Below are 19,220 nucleotides of genomic sequence, written 5' to 3'. Positions count from 1 at the left end.
AACCCGTTTGTGCACACTCATCAAAAGTCGGCAAAATGCGCAACATGTATCACCATGTGCACTATAAGGCGGGACAAAGACATAATTTCAGATAAATACAGTTTCATTTTCCATTTCACAGAAGCTCATTTGGGTGCACAACAAACGTTTAAGTCTAAAAAATTGCACTGAAGCAGCTCCAGATATATCTCTTTATGACTGTACAGATTTGCTAGACTCATTATTTCATCCTAACTTTGGCAAAGGCAATGAACCATTCCAACCACAAGGCTAAATCAGATTAAATCATCCAATTCAATTTTAAAATGGATGTCCCGTTTAATTTCTGTTTAACGACAGAAAACAACGGAGCAGTCTGATCAACTCATGAGACGCATTCTTCACGCCGGAAGGTCTGTCAGGGTGTTTGAGTGCACCGCATGCCTCCGCATTGATTACAGTGGGCTGGATACACAATCACAACAGGAAATAATTCATAACATGAAGGCAGAGCAGGAGCGCTGCCTCAAAATTCAAGGTTGACTCGTCCAGTTCAAAATAAGGGAATAAGGGAATATCTGCACTGAAAAAGATGGCCCTGAAGTTAAAAAGAATAATGGCATATTAATGGCAAGGCCTTCTGGGTAACAGTGTGCACAGCATACACTAGGAATCTGGCTATAACACACATACACACATGCACACACACACACACATACACAGAAAATGGTGGAAATATAAACAATTGCCCCAAGCCAGCTGAGGAGAGTTTAAACACTGGCTTGTAATGGAGCAAGTGATTCTACCTCAGCCAAGCCTTTTGAAGCTAATCATCTGTGAACTCTGCGATTCACCGATTTAATGACTAAAATAATATTAGAACATCCAGCTCCTCATCTGTGCAGCAGATATACACACATATAGCAAATGTGGAAGGCCAGCGAGCGACGCTGCAGCTCAAAAAAAGGCAGCTCTGACAGTGTTTGCATTTTCTCCCGCCGTCATGCATTCTTTCGCCGAAACAGCGGGCTAAGTGAGGATATAAGTTTACATTAAAATACCGCACATTACTGCGAAAATCAAATATATAAATATCTCATGCGCATGAAATGTGGTGCCTTCAAATGAATGTGTTTTTAAATGAGTGTTCACCTTTGAATCGCTCGAGGAGATGCCGTCCCACATACCAGCACGCCGTCTCAAAGTTGGGGAAAGGGGTGAGTGTTTTGACCTTTAGCCGCTTCTCTACTTCATACGCTCTGAGGGGAGTAAACCAAGCAGCCTTTGGTACACATTGTCATGCAGTACAAACTGGGTTATTTACAAGATATTTCCAAATGTAGAGAATTCATAAACAGATTTGTGGAACTTGGAGCTAAAAACAGGTCCCGCACTAGGACCGACTGTAAACTCGAAAGCTTTGCCAGGCCTGAATACGCAATGCCTTCAAATTGCACTAAATCCCTCCAAATTAGGACATGAATATCTCCAGGTTGCAGGCATGGCGTATCACACCAATTACCAATCAGACTAATTACCACACACCATTTCAGTGAAGTGGCTGGACGTTAAAAAAAAGGATGAATGTGTGCATATTACGACAGGTGTCCTGACCTCATCTGCATCTCCACGCTCAGGTTGTGGACGAAGTGTCCAGAGAACGCCAAACAGTCGACCGGGGTCAGTATTGCATTGATCCAACCTGAGAAGACAATCACATTTCAGCCAAAGCAGTGCACCAAAACACTTATAGTATAATCACAGTGACAGATTAAATCAATTAAAGTAATCAATTTCGCCTGGGATACCCCATTATACATCATCAATCCGTGATGTTCACAGCATTCAAGGAGTTATTTTGTGATGAAGTGTTGTAATTTGCTTTTTCATGTATCACTTTTTCCTGCCTCTACATCAGTTAGTGATTTCCTACGTTTCCCAGAATGCCTTTTTGACAAGCCCTGGAGAAAATGCCCAGGCTTGTTGCTTTCAATCAAAGGTGGCCTTAGGGGCCTTACGCAGCTAGCCAACTACTTGGTGAACTTCGGGGCACGCCTATGATTGCAGTCGTGGCCTTTATATTCAAACCACGACATGTCATGTGGTTGCATTGCACTCTGGTCTACTGAGACTCCTCTCTGTGGAGAAATTGTTATCTGCCTCTTGTGCAGCGGATTTCTCTCTGAATGACTGTGGAGTGTTGGTGTAAAATGGTGAAACCAGAGAGAAGTTCTTGCTATTTGATTCTAAGGGGCTGACGCAAAAACTTGACATTGACGATTCTAGCGTAGATGGCTGAAAATAATTATCCTATGCCTGAAAGTAATTATCCGATCCAAGCCCACTGTAGCTGCACTGGAAATATCTACACATGATGTCATGTCATTTATTTTTAGCATTTATGCACAGGAATGAAAAAAAAAATGATAAGCCAGCAAACAATAAAATGGACCCTGAAAGTAACACTACCAAAATCTATGTCTAAGAGAGTGGCATTGTTCTCACACTTTAATCAGATATGCTCCTCCATAACATCGTAGCTGTGATTTAGACAGACTGTCTCACACAAAACACAGCAACTCTCTGCCAAATCATGCTCATCTTATATTCATTACGTGTGTGCGGGTCTGACCTGATGGGATGAACAGAGTCTGCCCTTGCTTCAGCGTGCATTTGTAGCACTTGTCCACCTGATCGGCGAAGAACATTTCACTGTGATTTGACGACGATCTCCAGCGCTCGTACAGAGACAGGTTGGCAGAGGTGGGCTTGATCAGGAAGAAGATCTTCTCCCCCTGCAGAGACAAAAGCAATCATCACCATCATCATCATCATCGTCGTATTAGAGACATCTGCGGAAAATCTGAGCCAACAGTCAATGTCTTTAAATCTGACCATTTTTGTGCACAAAAAATATTCCAAGGATTCAGCATTAGCCTCATTCCCGTCAGAGTGGGAGAGTCTCAGAGACAAAGTTTATTTATTCATTTGGGACACTTCAGTGGTTCTCAGACTTTTTTCAATAATGTACCCCATTTGAAACATTTTGGCCAAGTATCTCCTGACCAGTGCAATAAATAAATAAATAAATAAATAAATAAATAAATAAATAAGGAGAAAAATAAACAACCCTATATAAAGAGGTACAATACAGCTCCACCAGTGGCTGAAACAACAACCTGACATTGAGACACTGATATGCTGGAATACTGAACATAAAATGTGGTTCATCAAACTTAAATTTATATTTTTTATTAAACTTGTTATAGCACAGACTAATTGTTTCTGGAATTATGCATGACTAATATTTTTTTAAATTAAAATTAACATTAAAAACACATAAACAAACAAACAAAAAACCTCACACAACCCCTGCAGTACTCCAATGTACCACTAGGGGTACGCCAACACCCATTTGAGAACCACTGCCTTAGATGGTACTACTACTACCACTACAACTACTACTACTACTACTTCTATTACTGCTATTACTACCACCACCACTACTACTACTACTACTACTACAACTACCACCACTATTCCTCCTACTATTACTACTACTACCAATACTACTACTACTACTTCTATTACTACTATTACCACTACTACTACTACAACAACTACTACTAATACTGCCACTACTACTACTACTGCTACTACTACCACCACTACTCCTCCTACTATTACTACTACTACTAGTACTACTACTAGTGCTACTACTACTATTACTACTACTAATACCAATAATAATAATAATAATAATAACAATAATAATAATAATGACATATCTATACACACTCTTGTTGGATCATAATGTTGCATTACATTCAGTCAGGGCTTCCCAACAGAAAATCAATTTTGATCAATTATAGAATAATGATGTAATCAAACCAACTGCATCATATCCATCACATAAGAGAGGCTCATATCTGGTTTCCCCGGGTGACAGACCTTGAGCACATGGTACCAGACGGAGGCGCCGCCGCACTCGATGTGGAAGTCTGTGTAGCTGTCCTTCACACAGATCAGACAGTATTTGGTGACTTTGGGCTTTCCGAGCAGAGCGTCATCGGGCCAGTAGTTTTCGACCCAGGACAGCCGCCGCACGATCTGGGGACTCTCCACTATGCTGTTCATCCTTTTCCAGAATAAACAGACATAAAGATTAGTCAAATAAATCTTTCAGATTAAGCTCCAGGAAGGTCAAATCTGATTTTTTAACTGTTCTGTGCATTCATAGTTGAAAATAGCTCAGGGGATACTGCACATTGACATCTGAGCTAATAATACAACAGAGAGCATGTTGGCTTTTCATCATATTTATGGTCAAGTTCACATGGCAACTACAATATGAACTGAAATGTAACTTTACCAGGAGTGTATTTTTTATTTTTTTTAATCAAACATGGACTGTTTACCTTGTGTCTGAAAATTCCAGATTGATGACATTTAAAACTTTCTTTCTGTTTGTGCTGTAGTAATAATCGACAAACTCCTTGAGCTTCATCTTGCTGTCAGTCTGTTTGGTAACGTCAACGACATCGACACCAACATCAGGACCTGAAATAAAAGGCCACAAAAAAAGAAAAGAAAAGAAAAACAGAAGAAAAAGAAAATGGTGTTGAGGAATTGCTCTCAAAAACATGACAAAAACTGTAGACTAAAAAAAAACTAAAAAAAACTAAAAAAAACATATTTATTTTTTAACAAAAAACTGAGGATTTTTTCCCCCCTTCTGTACAGTGAAGAGTTTGATGTGGCATTTCCTGAGAGCCAGTTCACCAACAAACACAGAGCAGAGGCGCCCCCTATTGAAATCCACATGCATTTCTTTTTAATTCTTTAGAGCAGAGTAAAGAAAACACATTGACAGAAAAAAAAAAAAAAGCAGAACTGCCCACCGAGTGCAACAAACACATTATCATAATATAAATCGCATTACAAACAATAAACTTGCTCAAGCTGTGCAGGGAATGACTCTCTCACAGCACAGACACTTTATTGGTTCACGATGTTGGTAAATAAGAAACATGTATTTTAAGGTTTACTTTTACTTGAATATTGAGTTTCTCCTTGTTTTAATTATCCAATTCACTTTGCTGTTTTTTTTTGCAGTTTGTTTTTGTAATTTTCTCCTTTTTTATTGTTCAGGTTTTAAATTATTTTTCTGCTCATGTCCTTATTTGACACATGAATATCACTGTGTAACTCCTTCTTGTTAAGTAAAGAATAAATCTATTTTATTAGCAGTAGTATCAGTAACAGCAGCAGTAAGAACAGCAGATGTAGTAGTTATTGTAGTAGCCATAGTAGTAGCAGCAGCAATAGTAGTACTAGCAGTAGTACTAATATTAGTTGTAGTAATAGCAGTAATAGTAGATATCATAGACAACAGTAGGACTAGCAGGAAGGGTGGAAGAAAGTAGGATTACATTTACTCACATTACTGTAACTGAGTAGTTTTTTGTGCACTTGTCACTTTTTGAGTATTTATTAAAGTCACTCATTTTACTTTTACTTTTTGCTTGAGGATTGTACTTCACAACATTTTAAATCACATCCATTACAGAGAGCAAATGATCAATGACAGACTGTGGAACCTTTCACAATAAAAGCTTAGACAGCAAAGATGAGAAGAGGAGTCTGGTTCTACTTTTTGCCACTTAGAAATTTCACAATAAAAGCTGCACGACTGGAAAAATTGCAGACAGTCGATGGAAGCGGAGCCATTTCGACTCAACTCGCAAAAAAAAGTGGAATAAATGTGGAAAAACATCAGGTGAGTTGACCTGACGGTGAGAACCATGTAGACTCAACCGTTATATTGCGCACTTATTTCACATTTGCCGGCTGAGTCTGCAAGGTCCTCACTTCAATCAACCCTCAGCAGTTTTGCACAATGCTTCTCTGCACAATCCTCCTCCTTTTGTTACTGCATGGAAAAGATGACACCTGACACAGCAGTACTTCTACTTCTCCTTAAGTAAAATATCAGCAAAGTAACAGTACTTCTACTTGAGCAGCAAGTTGTAGTACTCTTTCCACCACTGAATATTACAAGTAGCAACGGTAGTAGTAGTTGTTGTAGTAGTAGCAACAGTAGCAGCAGCATTAGTAGTAGCAGTAGTAGGCCCACTAATAGTGGCAGCAAAAGCAGTAGTAGTAACGTTGGTAATCTTAGTAATGGTTCTACTTGTTGCAGTAGTAATAATAAAAACAATAGTAGAAGTGATAGCAGAAGTCATAATAGCACAGTACTAGTAGTAGTGGAAGCAGGGGTTCTAGTAGTAGTGATTGCAGTAGTAGTAATGGCAGTCGTGCCACTAGAGGTCGTGGTGTGATAGTAGTAGTAGTAGTACTGGTAGTACTGGTAGTAGTGATAGTAGTAGCAGTAGCTGTCAGTAGTGTAAATGTTAAATCACATACCAACGTAGTTTTCGACGTCGCTGATGTAAAACGTGGGAGCAGGCATGGATATGCCGAGCCCGTCTTTCTTCAGGACCTGGATGGGCTCGTTGAAGCCGTTCTCCTCCAGGTACTCCAGGGTCAGCTGACTGCCGGTCAGCTTCACCACCACATCCTCAGCACTGACACCCAAACACAACCAGAGCAGCGCCTTAAAAACTTGGAGCTGATCTTCGGAATAACACATGCCATATGTGCTCAAGTATTTTAACTCTGTTTTTATGACATGAAGACATAAAATGAAACAGATCCACTTATTGTGCCAGCAAATGTAAATCAGCCCAACTGATAGGGGGATTTTGAAAAAGCTATTACAGAGTGCCCCCTTGTGGGAATTTTAATGAAGTGTGGAATAATAGTGGCCGGAGAGTCATGCTTCTTTAAGTAGGCGCCTTAAGGAGGGAGCACTGGTGCCCATCAAAATGAATGATAATTTAATTTCACTAACATTTCATTTGCCAGCAAGAATATGTAAGAATGATTATTCTGATAACACAGTCAGTTTCACTCTCACCACTTTTATCTCACATTACTGTGTGGACAGATGTACAGTTCAATAATAAATTAGCCAGCAAAAAGCTCTTATGGGGTCCGTGGAACGTAATCTCTTCAAATAGAGGTAATGTGAGACATCAATGACATTTGAGGAGCTCCTGTGGTGCAGAAATGACATTTTTGAGTCTCTAGGTGGAGTCGCACACAACGTTAGCACTTTGACGTTACCTGGGAAATGTCCGACTGCGCAGCTCCTTTATGAAAACTTGACTGCCGTTCTGAACAGCTTTGATATCTGTGCTTTGTCCCGTGTCATGTTTGCTCCAGTTCTTTTTCTTTTTCACTGGAAAGCAAAAGGGAAAGCAAACAGATGAATAAAAATGAAAGCACATCAGCATGTATCAGCTGTTAGAATAATGTCATGCACGGCGCTGCAAGAAAAGCCTTAACGATCTTAGAAAGTCTTTTTGCCATCTGTTCAGTCTTAAAATCTGGTTTTGCTTCAAATAGGTGAAAAAATCTTTCTCGGGAGTGCAGTTGTGGGAATTTTCGAGAATCAAGTTACAGCACGTTGAAATGAAGCAGATCATCAGCTATCAGGATAATGTCACTCAGTTCAAACAAAATCTTCAAACAAGTTGATTGGAACTGGAGGTAAATATAGATAGATACATTAATGTGACATTAATAAAATACATATAATACTGGTTCATCTGAGGACAGTTATCACATACATTTACAAACTGTTGAGAATTAAATTACACCACAAAACCCACATGATTATTTCCATTGTGAGCCTCTTAGGAAAGCAGGGGAGTGGGGTAAGCCGTCCAATCATACACCAGAAATATAACAATAAAATAAAATAACATAACCAGACAACTCTGAGTTCATTTGTGCAGGGTTTCTGTTCTGTTAGCCACTTCTTAAATTATAATCTCAATGTCAGACTTTAAATGTAAATGTGAGTTTTCAGTTCACTTGTTTTATGCAAACTGAAAGTAAAAGGCAAATTTAAGCCTTCACATGCTGAAAGTCTTGCGATAGACATTTTTCGCCGCACGTGATCTGACAATAAAGATGAACACACACACAGAAACACACATGCACACACCATCCACTAAGTAAGGATCAGTATTTACATGTGGATTTGCCGTGGGTCTTCTCACAGTTTGGACAGTGATAAATGTCAATGTCTGGAGCGTCATCTTCATCCACCCCAACACAGCTGAAATGACAAAAAAAACAAAGCCAAAATGAAATTAGGAAACAGTTAATAGCAGCGACCAAAAGGGTGCATCCTGAACTGTTAAGTACAAGGACACCAGTACAAAGTGACGGGACAGTGGAGGGCAGTACAAACCGTACAACAGACAGTAGGCTATTAATATCATTATACGCACTGTATATGCATTGACTATCTATGTGCATTCAATATTTTATTAGTGTGGTACACAGCGTGGTTGCTGCTGTAGAAGGAAGTGTTAATGGAGTGAGTCCAGGAGTGCATAAGTCTGGTGTACCATGAGGTAATTATACTCGTTAAAATAAAGAGCATGGAGTAAGTTATTACCATTTTACAACTAAATATAATTCTTGAGGTGGTAAAGTGGCAATAAAAACATGTCAGCTAATGCAAGGCTGTGGAAAATACATATTAAAAAAATGGGAATGAAAAAAATAAAATAAAATAAAAACAAGGGACCTCGTCAAATTGACTGATTTTCTTATTAAAACGACGGATTTGCTTTGTTAAACATGATGACAGCCAGTGCCCGGCCCTCCACATTGTTTCACACAGCAGCTGTCATCGTCACTTGCACAAGCAAATTCCTTCCATGTGGAGCCGCTGCTTTCAAACTCACTGACCTGGGAGTTTCCCAGGATTTTTTTTTTCCCTTTTTTTTTTTTTTTTTTTTCCTTGAGAACTCCACAGTTTTACTATACGGCCTACTCACTTTCACTTATGTCAAACGCAAGAGTGGGTGGTGTGTCTGGAAGAAGTGGAAACGCTTGTTCATAGTCATGAGATCTTTCCCTGGGTTGGATCAACAGCAGAACTTCCAAACAAGTTGTGTGCTGAACATGAAATGTGCACCAAGGAATATCATGACACTTTCTGCTGTACACGACACAGAATCTCTGACGATTAGGAGCATCACAGGACGGTGTTATTGCTTCAGTTTTCTGTTCACAGGAACACACTATAACCTTTCAGTTTAGAAGTGTTAAATGGAGATGAATGATGACCTACCATCAGATTTCACAGTGGATGCGCTTGGTTAAGACATGCTGCTACTGAAACGGCAGCACGGCAAATATTAGTTTCATTTTGTCTTTCAACGGCGCCGAGGAGTGCACAAACTTCCACTGTAAACCATTTCACCTTGACTGAAAGTAAAGCCCTGTTCTCCTCTTTTAAACAACCGAGGAAACGGCTCTGCTGACAGGTCATCGACCGAGAAAAAAAAAATGCACATCATGGGATCGCATTTCATCAGTTTTAGCTTCTCTACATTGGTGGTGTGTGTGCTTTAGAATTGATTTTAACACTAGTCCTTTTATTTTTAAACCTTGGCCAGACCTGACCCCCTAACGCCTTATTAATGGAGGTGCAGCTTCATCCCGTCCTGGTCTCTCTGAAGTCAACGCTCAAGAGCAAAGGCTTCTGGGCCTGCAGCCTCTGGAAAAGTCCCTGTCTCACCAGGTTAGACAGGTGAAATCACTTCTTCTTAAAACACATTTGCAGACTTGTATACTGAGCATCCGCGAGCACAACATGAATCCCAACAAGCTCCAGCTCTTCAGTATCTGACCCTGACCTCTGACCTGCCTGAGGAGAGAGCAAGAGAAAAGAGTTTTTACAGCCGCACATTTTTTTATTTTTATTTATTTATTTATTTATTTTAGGTTTGTGAGCAAAATGAAGTTTATCACTATCCTGATGGCTGCTATAAAAAGAAGCTCACATCCAGCATCTTGCAAATGAAAACAGGCAAAAATTATAGCTGCTGAGTCAGGAATACCAGAGCTCTCATTTCATAAAATATATATAAAAAAGGCATGAATACTATTTGGGAGAGACACTGAAGCCTGTCAGTGTTTGTGCCATGCCCTATCCACTGAGCCGCACAGGACTGTCATACAGCTGGAATAATGTAAAGTCAGGCTGTAAATCCTCTAAGTTTGGCACACTCACTTATACTGAGATAGCTGCCGATTATTAAGTATTGATGGTGGGCTAATTTACAAGTGTGAATGTAACTACTAATTGACAAAAAACTGTCTTAAGTGATGGAAAATTCGGGACCACTCAAACACCATCGGAAAGTGGAGAGAGGTAAGGCTGTTGATTTTGCATCGATCACTCAGTTTTGACAGATCAGCCCACCCACAGGGCCAGCACCACAAAAGACTCAAATTCTGCAGTGCTATGACAAAGTTCTGGCTATTTTACGGGATTCGTTTGAAAAATAACTTCAGATATTTAAATGAGAAGCTCTAAATCAGTGATATTAAAAGTTCAGGCTGGAGACAACTGCGCTCACGGGTCTCTGAAGATTTCTCAGCCCCCACAGGAAATATACCGGCACTTATTTCTGTAGTGGTCTATGTTACATTTATAATCTATAGACTTTCATTCACAGCACGCTGAACAAAAAAAGGAATATATTATTAGAGAATTTTATCCTGCATCTGTAGTTCATCAATAACAGCACAAATTGAAATAGGAAAAGTAAAGGGAGTCAGTTTTTAAAAAGACAGGAAAATTGCAGCCTCCCATACAGTCACATTGGGCAAAACTCCAGCTTTGTGAAAAACATTCAATCAACTACCCCCTGGCCTGCTGGGCTGCCAGTAGCACCACTTGAGTAGGCTTTGACTGATATGAGTATTTGAAGGCTAAAATATTACACTGATCCTGAAAACTCTGAATTGAACCTGTCAGCAACTGGTATTTTTCACTGATATTCAATGTCTTTAAACAACCGCTTTCAAGTCAAAGAATTAGGCTGCAATTTTTCAAATCCTCTGAGAAAATATTTAGAATGGAAGACACTAGAACACTTCTGAAAGTCAAATTCTACTATGGCTGCTGCTAAAAGAGATGATAGTGTCCAGGTGGCCTGGTCGCTTGGTACCACACAACCGTGACACCCTGGGTTCAGATCTGGATGCAGGAATTGCTCTAACACCACACCTGAGTGTCTCACCTCACCCTGCTTTAAATGAAAAGCAGCAGAAATATAACATTAACTTATGTTTCATACATTCCTACGTGTCTGTGTCTTGGAAAAAAAAACAAGCGAGGTGCCAAGAAACATGGTGATGGAAATGCTGATGACACCAGCAAATAAATTTTAACCAGCCAAGTCAACAGACAGGGAAAACATGCCTCCAGAGTCAGGGAGGAGCATGATACCATCAATTTACACCCGAGAAGCAAAAACAAACAGCATTGTGAGTCTGGGAGGCTTGTATTACACAAAGGCTCTAATAACACACTTGTGGACCAGCACAGTCACTATAATGACACTTACACAAGGCACAGAAACAAGGGCTCCCACACAGGCTTTGCATTTATGTCAGAAACTGATGCCTGGTGTAGGGCTGAGCGATATGGACAAATCAAATATCACTATGCCTTTGAAACAGTACCTCAATACTGATGATACTACAGGCATGGCCATTGTACTTTGACGAGATATTGACACACAAGAGATTTTTGACAAACATATTAGTAATATCAGTGTGATGACGAAGCAGATTGAGGGAAATTATAGAACGGAAACAGTCCAGTATGTTCAGGAAATTGCATCCCTTTGCTGTAATACAGCATCTACAAACATAAAAGACAACACTTATGCCATATCATGTTATCATGATATCCAAAATCCCAGACTATATCTAGTCTCATATCACGATGCTGACAGAATATCGATATATCGCACAGCCTCAGCCTCTGACTCTAGTCTCTACTTCTGCTACTCCAAAACACCAAGATAACACCGAGTTTGATGAGAAGTTTTGGCCTTTTACTGAGTTGCCTAGTCAGCAATCTAATGTAGCAACTACTGTTAATGTGAATATGTAACTGCTAATAATCAATACTGTTGTCTGTGGAGCAGAAATGCAATCAGCTGTGTGTTGTTGCCAAGATTACTCCATTTCAAAGCCCTCTTGTTACTTCCAAATATGATCAAAAAGAATAACTGTGATAAAGATGAGTAAAGGGAATACCTATTGCCTGTCTGGGTAAATAATCTAACAACACACACAAAACCATAATTATTTTCAGCGATGTCACCATAGACTAATTACTGCACTTAATTAACGTGGATGCATCCTCAATAAGAGGTTTCAGTAACCTAAGAGGAGTCAGTTAAGTAGTACCAAATGTTTCACAATAGTATAGTATTTACATTTTAATATATGCTCACTGTTGGGCAGCACTGCGTGAATGTGCGCGCGTGTGTGTGTGTGTGTGTGTGTGTGTGTGTGTGTGTGTGTGTGTGTGTGTGTCTATGAACAGCTCATTTCCACAGTTAAAAACCAGCTAGAACCAAAACCTGACTCAGTCATGTCACTGCAGCATAAAGCCTAGAGCAACTCTGAGGACAATCAGACTGAAAGTGATTCAAGTCAGGTCAAGTCAGACTGAGAAGGGCTTTCAGCAAACAGGTTTGTCAAAAAATATGCTTGACAGAAAAATAAAAGGATTATGATACAGTCAAAATTGTGATAAAAAACCAATATAAACACAATAATACAAACAACAGCGAGGAGAGGCAGATTGCACATTTGTTGCTTTGCCAGTTGGTCACTGTGTGCAGCATCCATAGCACTGTATCGTTCTTGATTTATAGTGCAAGAAGATATGTGGCTGTATAAATATGCAATATTATTCCTTATTTTTTTTACGTACTGTATAAAGGAGAAAGATGTAGAATATCTACTCTTTATTGCTCACTGTGCCAAATGTTGCCTGGTATGGGGGCGTGGGCACAGCAGCCACTGTGTTTTCTGAGTTATGAATTGATAGCAATGGGTTGGCTGATTGTACAGCAACCGACCACAGTGCTCTTATTTTTTCTTGCTTTCGTTGTAGCATGTTTTCGAGTTTCGTATTCCTGCTGTCCTTCTGTCACCGGGGTAGTCTGCAGAGGTGAGCGACAGACTGCAGTGAACTTGACAAAAGGCCTAGCGGGTGTGGGGAGAGCTCAGGTAAGCTGTGGTCGGTACTTTGTATTGAGTGTGGAATTAAATATTGCCAATGGTACAGAAGGGAGCTTTTCTGGAGGGAGGGGATCCTCCAGGGAGAAAACTCTGACCCCAGCTGTTTTCTATGAATGCGATGAATGGCAATGACATATTAAGTTGCAAGGCCATGCAGTGCCTTGGAAGTTTGAAGTTAGATTTCACAACCAATACATATATTTATAAGGAGCCAGTGAGGACAGACTACGACTTAAATATGTTTTATGGTTTGCATGAGCGCTTAGGCTGCCAGACACTGAATAAATTAGATATTTTTAAGTGGAGTTGTGACAGTTATAAAGTAGTGCATTGAATCAGGAAGAAACAAACAAAAAAAAAAGGTTCACTTTTCATGAGGTTAGCTAAGGACAAGGTAAGTTAATCCTGGAAATGTTTCTAACAATATGCTGTTATTTCCTTGATGTGACTGTCAAAAGAGTGGTCTATCTTAAAAAATATTATGTTAATTTTGTCAAAATCCTTTAGATAACATACAGCTAGTGAGGTAAGTAAGATCTGATGAGATTTTGGGAGCATTTCAGATTATTTATATTAAAAAAAGGAGGAACATTTTCACCATCCATCTATAATTTTATGGATGGATTGTATTTATTTAGCTGTGCAATAAAGCCAGATTTCAATGTTATGTATAGTTGTTTATCATCTGCATAAAAGTGAAGGAGAATGGCATAGTTAAAGATGATGTGCAACAAATGAAGTAAGAAAAAGTGAAGACCTACAACTGATCCCTGAGGGACACCACAATATAATGTTTGGGAAGCAGAGGGGATCAAAAAGGTATGTCAAGTTCTAAATGCCATAAGGAGCAAGGGGAATTGTTACAATAAAAAACTGTGAGAGATTTAACATCTGTCTGAACTTTCACATCAAAATGACATTTAGACTGTTGTGGTTGGGCTGTGCGCTGCCAGAAATTATATCCTGATGTTGCTGCAGCACATTTTCTGCCGTCTGCCTTTCAATCCAGAATGACATCACTGATAAGAGGGCGGGGCAAACGTTGTCTCTTTTACTAAGAAAACGTGACAGCAAGGAATGCTCTCTTACAGCGACCACACTGCTCCGGGGCAAGCGATGCATTCCTAAGCAGACATTCAGTGGCAAGACCTGATTTCACTTCTGAAATTGGTTGCGCTATGTCTTTGTCAAAAATAAAAGCCTTTTAATACGAAATGAGTTTGAAAGGAACTGACAGCGTGAAGAGTCAGGTGTGACTGGGGCAGCAATCCAACATGCAGCTTCCAAAATAATCAAGCTAGCATCCTGATATTATTGTTATCCCTGAAACATCAGCAATATTTAAGACAAAAATTCAACTGAGGCCTTATCAAATGATTTGATAGTTCAGTAAATACCTGATATGTAGGAGCTAGGCAACTTATGTAATATGGAAAAAATAACTGCTGATAATTGCTTTGTCAACTCCAAAAAAAAAAAAAAAAAAAAAGAAATAAAGACAGAAAGAAAAATCATGTAATTAATTATAATGTGTAAACCTACCAGTTAAATATGGTGTAACAAGCTGTATAACAAACCAGCGGGTACTCTGTAGTAATATCTAGGTGCACTGTATTCAATAAAGTGTGTAGCATCCTTACCAGCATTAACAATATTAGTTATTCATGAATATTACTGTGGCAAGTGGACTATGAGATGAAGCGATGACCCCCACACAGTAATTCTGCAGTAATTATGTGATACTGTGTGGTACTAAAACAGGTTATCACTCACAGCAATATTACCTGCTATCTCAGCAGTAGCATATCAGTGACCAGATAAGTAATGAGTAACACTGCAGGAAGAGGGCTGTGAAAAAAATATAATAAATAAACAATGATATAATACTTTCCAGTACTTCAACAGTAACTTCAATAGTGCTTAAGGTAGTGTTTTGAATACACAGCACCTTCAACTGTAATGCGAGTAATTAACCAGTAGTTTAAGTTGTTAACACAGCCTTACAAGGTAGGTCTCCACACAATGCACAGACTAATTACTTGTGTGTGTCTTTAATTAGCTGACTAAATAATTACCAACAATTACTTCCCCACATCACATGACAACATACCAGGTATTTGCTGTACTGTAATATAATGCGCTATGCCCCTTGTGACCTCACTGTGCTTGCTGTGTTTCACTTTCACAATATTTATACACACACATTGTTTAGACACGATTTTGGCTCAGGTATACTCAAACCTGACAAACACACACACATGACCCCATACACCAACGACAGGTTAAACTGATTTCCCACATATTATCATGAATTCTACTGACATCATGCTCTCTGTGATACTTATTCATAAACATGTAACACCTGGACATGTAGAGTAAAATCAGCAATTTGTTATATTTTTAAAAGGGAAAAAAAATCTGGGGTTTAAAAGAATAAAAATGTTGACAATTTCGGTTTCAAATTGGTTTAGTTGATTTATACAGACACTATATGTTGCTATAGGAATATTATAAAGATGCCATAAGAGAATAAACACCATCCCATTACCAAAGACTCACTACAGACACAATTCTTATGGGGACAAAACAGGAATGTTGTTTTGATTTCTCAATTTATTCATCACAGGCCTTATTTTTGATGACAAATTCCATTCTGATCTTTTGTAATCATGTCCTTTAAAAATAAATAAATAAACAAGCAGACAAATAAATAAATAGAGGGTCTCATATGGTTTTGAGCTTTTGTAATTTGATTTAAATACCCTCACCATCCTTCTTCAGCTGGCCAGCAACTGGGAGCCAGAGTGATTTGATTTGTTGCGAGCAGGGCAGCACTGGAGGGTAAATCCACTTAGTTCACCCTTTAGTTTGGTTAAACTCTATTTGGTTTGCAAATAGAGTTTAACCACATCTCTAGGCTGACATAAGCCCCTCTTCCTTCAATCTGTGGTGTATCACAGTCAGCAGCAGCCAAATTGATAACAGTGACACGCAGGTGTTAGTCTTTTACGTTGGGTAAATGGACAGCCAATGCTTTTTTTTTCTTTCTTTCTTTCTTTCTTTTTTTTTTTTTTATCAGTGATTTTTGCTGGTTTTGGTGGCCCGATCCCTACCTGGAGGTCACGGCTCAGCCAGCTCGGCACTACATCCCCTGGATATGTTGTGCTGAGGTTACTACCCAGCCGCGGAAGCACTAAAGGGTTAATGTTCAGGCGCGTAAATACTGTTCAACGCTGTGAAGGGCTTGTTCGCCAAACGATACAATGTATTAACAAACGATCCTCTCTTTATCCGCCAGACGTGCACGCTGCTGCCGAAATGCGTGCATCATGTCCAGGTCTGGGCGCAGGGACACACTTGTGTAACAACAAGAAGAGGGGAAATAAAACAAGATGATAACAGGGCTTTGACCGAGATCAGCTCAGCACGGCGCGGCGGAGGGAAAGTGATGAGCGGCGGCGGCGGCGGCGGCTGATAACCTACACATTTAATCACTGTGCCACAAAAATAGCAGTGACGGCACACATTATAAACTCTACATCGGGGTGAAATGTTAATAAATTTATTCCTGTCCCCCTCCAGAAACAACTAAGGATATCCAACACGGGCTATTGTCAGCCATAGCTGCTTTCCTGGCAGGAAGACTACAGGCTGAGCTCAGACTCGGGTCGTGATTTTCAGCCATGCTGTGTAAAAAACAACCGGCAAAGCTGAGAAAAGGGCGAAAATACGGCAGCGTACGCACATTATAGACATGAAATGTAGTCGACAAAGGCGCTAGGAAACAGGGAAATGGAGACAAATGAGCGGCGAGTCTACCGAGGCTTCCCCGCTGCTGCCGTCCGTTCATTACAATGGTAACGCTTTAGTTTGGGGCTATGCGGGGGTGTTAAATACTCATTAAGTGCGAAAAATAGTCGAAGCCCACACCGAAATGACTCTTTAAACCACTGTATTTTTTTATAAGCGGGATCTGTTTTGTGTTATTCGCTAAAAAATGTCACAACCCCAGTCGGCTATATTTAACTCCGCCTTCTTCTTCTCCAAGCGGCCTCTCTTCAGATGTAGACGAGCGACTGAGAGCCACAAAGCTGTCAAACGCATTAAGAGCTCGCCGTTTTTTGTTTGTATTTACAAATGCAACCCCCCCACAAAAATATCATAGTGAATATCACGCCTTACCTGCCGTGGAACCAGTCCTTGCAAGCATCGCACTCGATCATAAACTGGGTCACGTCGTAAGGTAATCTGCAGATGCAATATACTGGTACAGTCGCCATGTTCAATTCACAACTACGTCGGGATAGACTGGGGGGGCTGCAGGAACAACGTCCTGCAAACAATATGATCCAATATGATCTTCCCGAAAAAAAAGCCCAGGGGCAGTCCCGCTGGACACATGAACCTAAATGCACATCTCCATCACACGGCCGGTGTTTGCACTCAAACGATCTGGTGGAAACGATGGAGGCTCGTCGTAGCAGGCTTTCCTGAAATGCATTATTATTATTATTACTATGTGCATGCCCCCTGGTGACTGTACAGCAACGAGGCGGTCATATTAAAAACCAGAGGAAAATGTATCCTCGCATTGCGAAAGGAGAGATAGAAAAAAAAAAGAAAAGAGATGTTACGTCAGGAAGCAGGGTGAAAGTGCTCCTAAAATCAGATGAATGGGTGTCCCGATCAACACTGCAGCTATTTCACCCTCCGCTTTTCCTCCCGCACGTTTGCAGACAAGTCTTGGAGCGCATATTACGGCGCATCCAGCAGCTCCCTGCCCCGTTCATACAGGCAAAATAACATTTTCATCGGCCGCCCCCCCACAACTTGGTTATTAGCTGGTGAATGAAGACAAAATTACAATTTAAAAAATAATAATAAATAAAATAAAAAAATAAATAAAATTAAAATTAAAAAATAAATAAATAAATAAATCACTTTTCCACCAGCAGGTCAGACAGTGCCGGGTGCTCCAATTCATTATTTTACTTTTCAAGTGTTTATTATAGGGGGGGTATTGTATGTACACGGTGTTGTCATGTAAAATAATAAAATAATGCCAGAGTGATAATAATAAAATTTGATTCCAGTCACTAAGGCCACCCACAAGTCTAAACAATATGTTTTCAGAAAAATATTTTCCCCTTAAAAAAGCCACACCCTGCCAATTATATTATTATATTTGTGGTGAATTTACTTTGTGTGAAGCCCCCACCCCCCGTACCCTGGCCTAAAAAGGTCCTAATCTACGCTAATCTATCTCTATATTCCACAAATAATCAGGTAATAAAATGAGATGTGTTATTATGAGTTATTTTGCTGGGTTTACCCTGGCCTGCGCTGCATCCCTGATCTCACACACACACATCCCAAAGTGTTTCATAATGTAATTTCAAAGCAAATGTCACTTTGTCAAAATCAGCTTCAAGTGGTACTTTACACTTCCAGAAGGTGGCAGACATAAGCTTTCAAAAGCATATTTTCCACTCTGGCCCGCTTGCCCTTAGATTTGCTCACTCTAGTAGCCTCTCAAAAATTAATGCAGGCATTTAAATATGCAGAATGTATGTGAGTGAGCAGGCGGGTGATGTAATGTTAATGCCAGACTGCTTGATACAATTATTCTGAGGGGAATTTAAAAAAAAAAAAGAAAATGAAAAAAAATGAAAAAAGCAAAAACTACAATTATACTAAAAGAATAGACTTTTATTAAGCATTGTAAGTTGCATTGCCTTCAGATACACCACACCACAATCCATCAACAACCAATCAAACCCAACAGCAGTTCATTCTTTTACAATCCATGAGTTAGGAAGAAACTCTGATCAACTTACATAGAAGGTAACCTATTTAGCTCTTGCAGGGGACTGGGGGGGAATACACCATATTTCTGATCACTAATGAAAGATGAGAAACTTCAGGAGAATTAAGTGGAAATGTTAAGTAATGATTGTTGTTTAGAAGTAGTATGAGTGTGAAAACAACACTAAAGTAAATCTCAAAATTGATTATTGGTTGACTGCTAAAACTCTTAATTGGGA

The 19,220-nt window shown here is 39.7% G+C and overlaps 1 protein-coding gene across 2 annotated transcripts in view; it reads right to left on the bottom strand.

The window, feature by feature from the left end:
- Positions 1-17,873, bottom strand: part of phf2 (PHD finger protein 2) — a 29,663-nt gene extending 11,790 nt beyond the window's left edge. For both annotated transcript variants that reach the window (XM_030051713.1, XM_030051714.1), the window contains exons 1-9: positions 17,359-17,873; positions 8,082-8,167; positions 7,168-7,282; positions 6,406-6,566; positions 4,398-4,539; positions 3,931-4,117; positions 2,612-2,774; positions 1,594-1,681; positions 1,132-1,238 (exon numbers count right to left, since the gene is read on the bottom strand). In XM_030051713.1, the coding sequence (XP_029907573.1) occupies positions 1,132-1,238; positions 1,594-1,681; positions 2,612-2,774; positions 3,931-4,117; positions 4,398-4,539; positions 6,406-6,566; positions 7,168-7,282; positions 8,082-8,167; positions 17,359-17,456 (1,147 nt within the window). In that variant the 5' untranslated portion in view covers positions 17,457-17,873. The remainder of the gene's footprint in view (positions 1-1,131; positions 1,239-1,593; positions 1,682-2,611; positions 2,775-3,930; positions 4,118-4,397; positions 4,540-6,405; positions 6,567-7,167; positions 7,283-8,081; positions 8,168-17,358) is intronic.
- Between the last annotated feature and the right edge of the window lie 1,347 nt (positions 17,874-19,220).

This window comes from Myripristis murdjan, chromosome 5 (assembly GCF_902150065.1).
Source record: "Myripristis murdjan chromosome 5, fMyrMur1.1, whole genome shotgun sequence".
NCBI lineage: Eukaryota > Metazoa > Chordata > Actinopteri > Holocentriformes > Holocentridae > Myripristis > Myripristis murdjan.
Note: the sequence above shows the minus strand (reverse complement) of the source record. Positions and strands in the feature narration are given on the sequence as shown.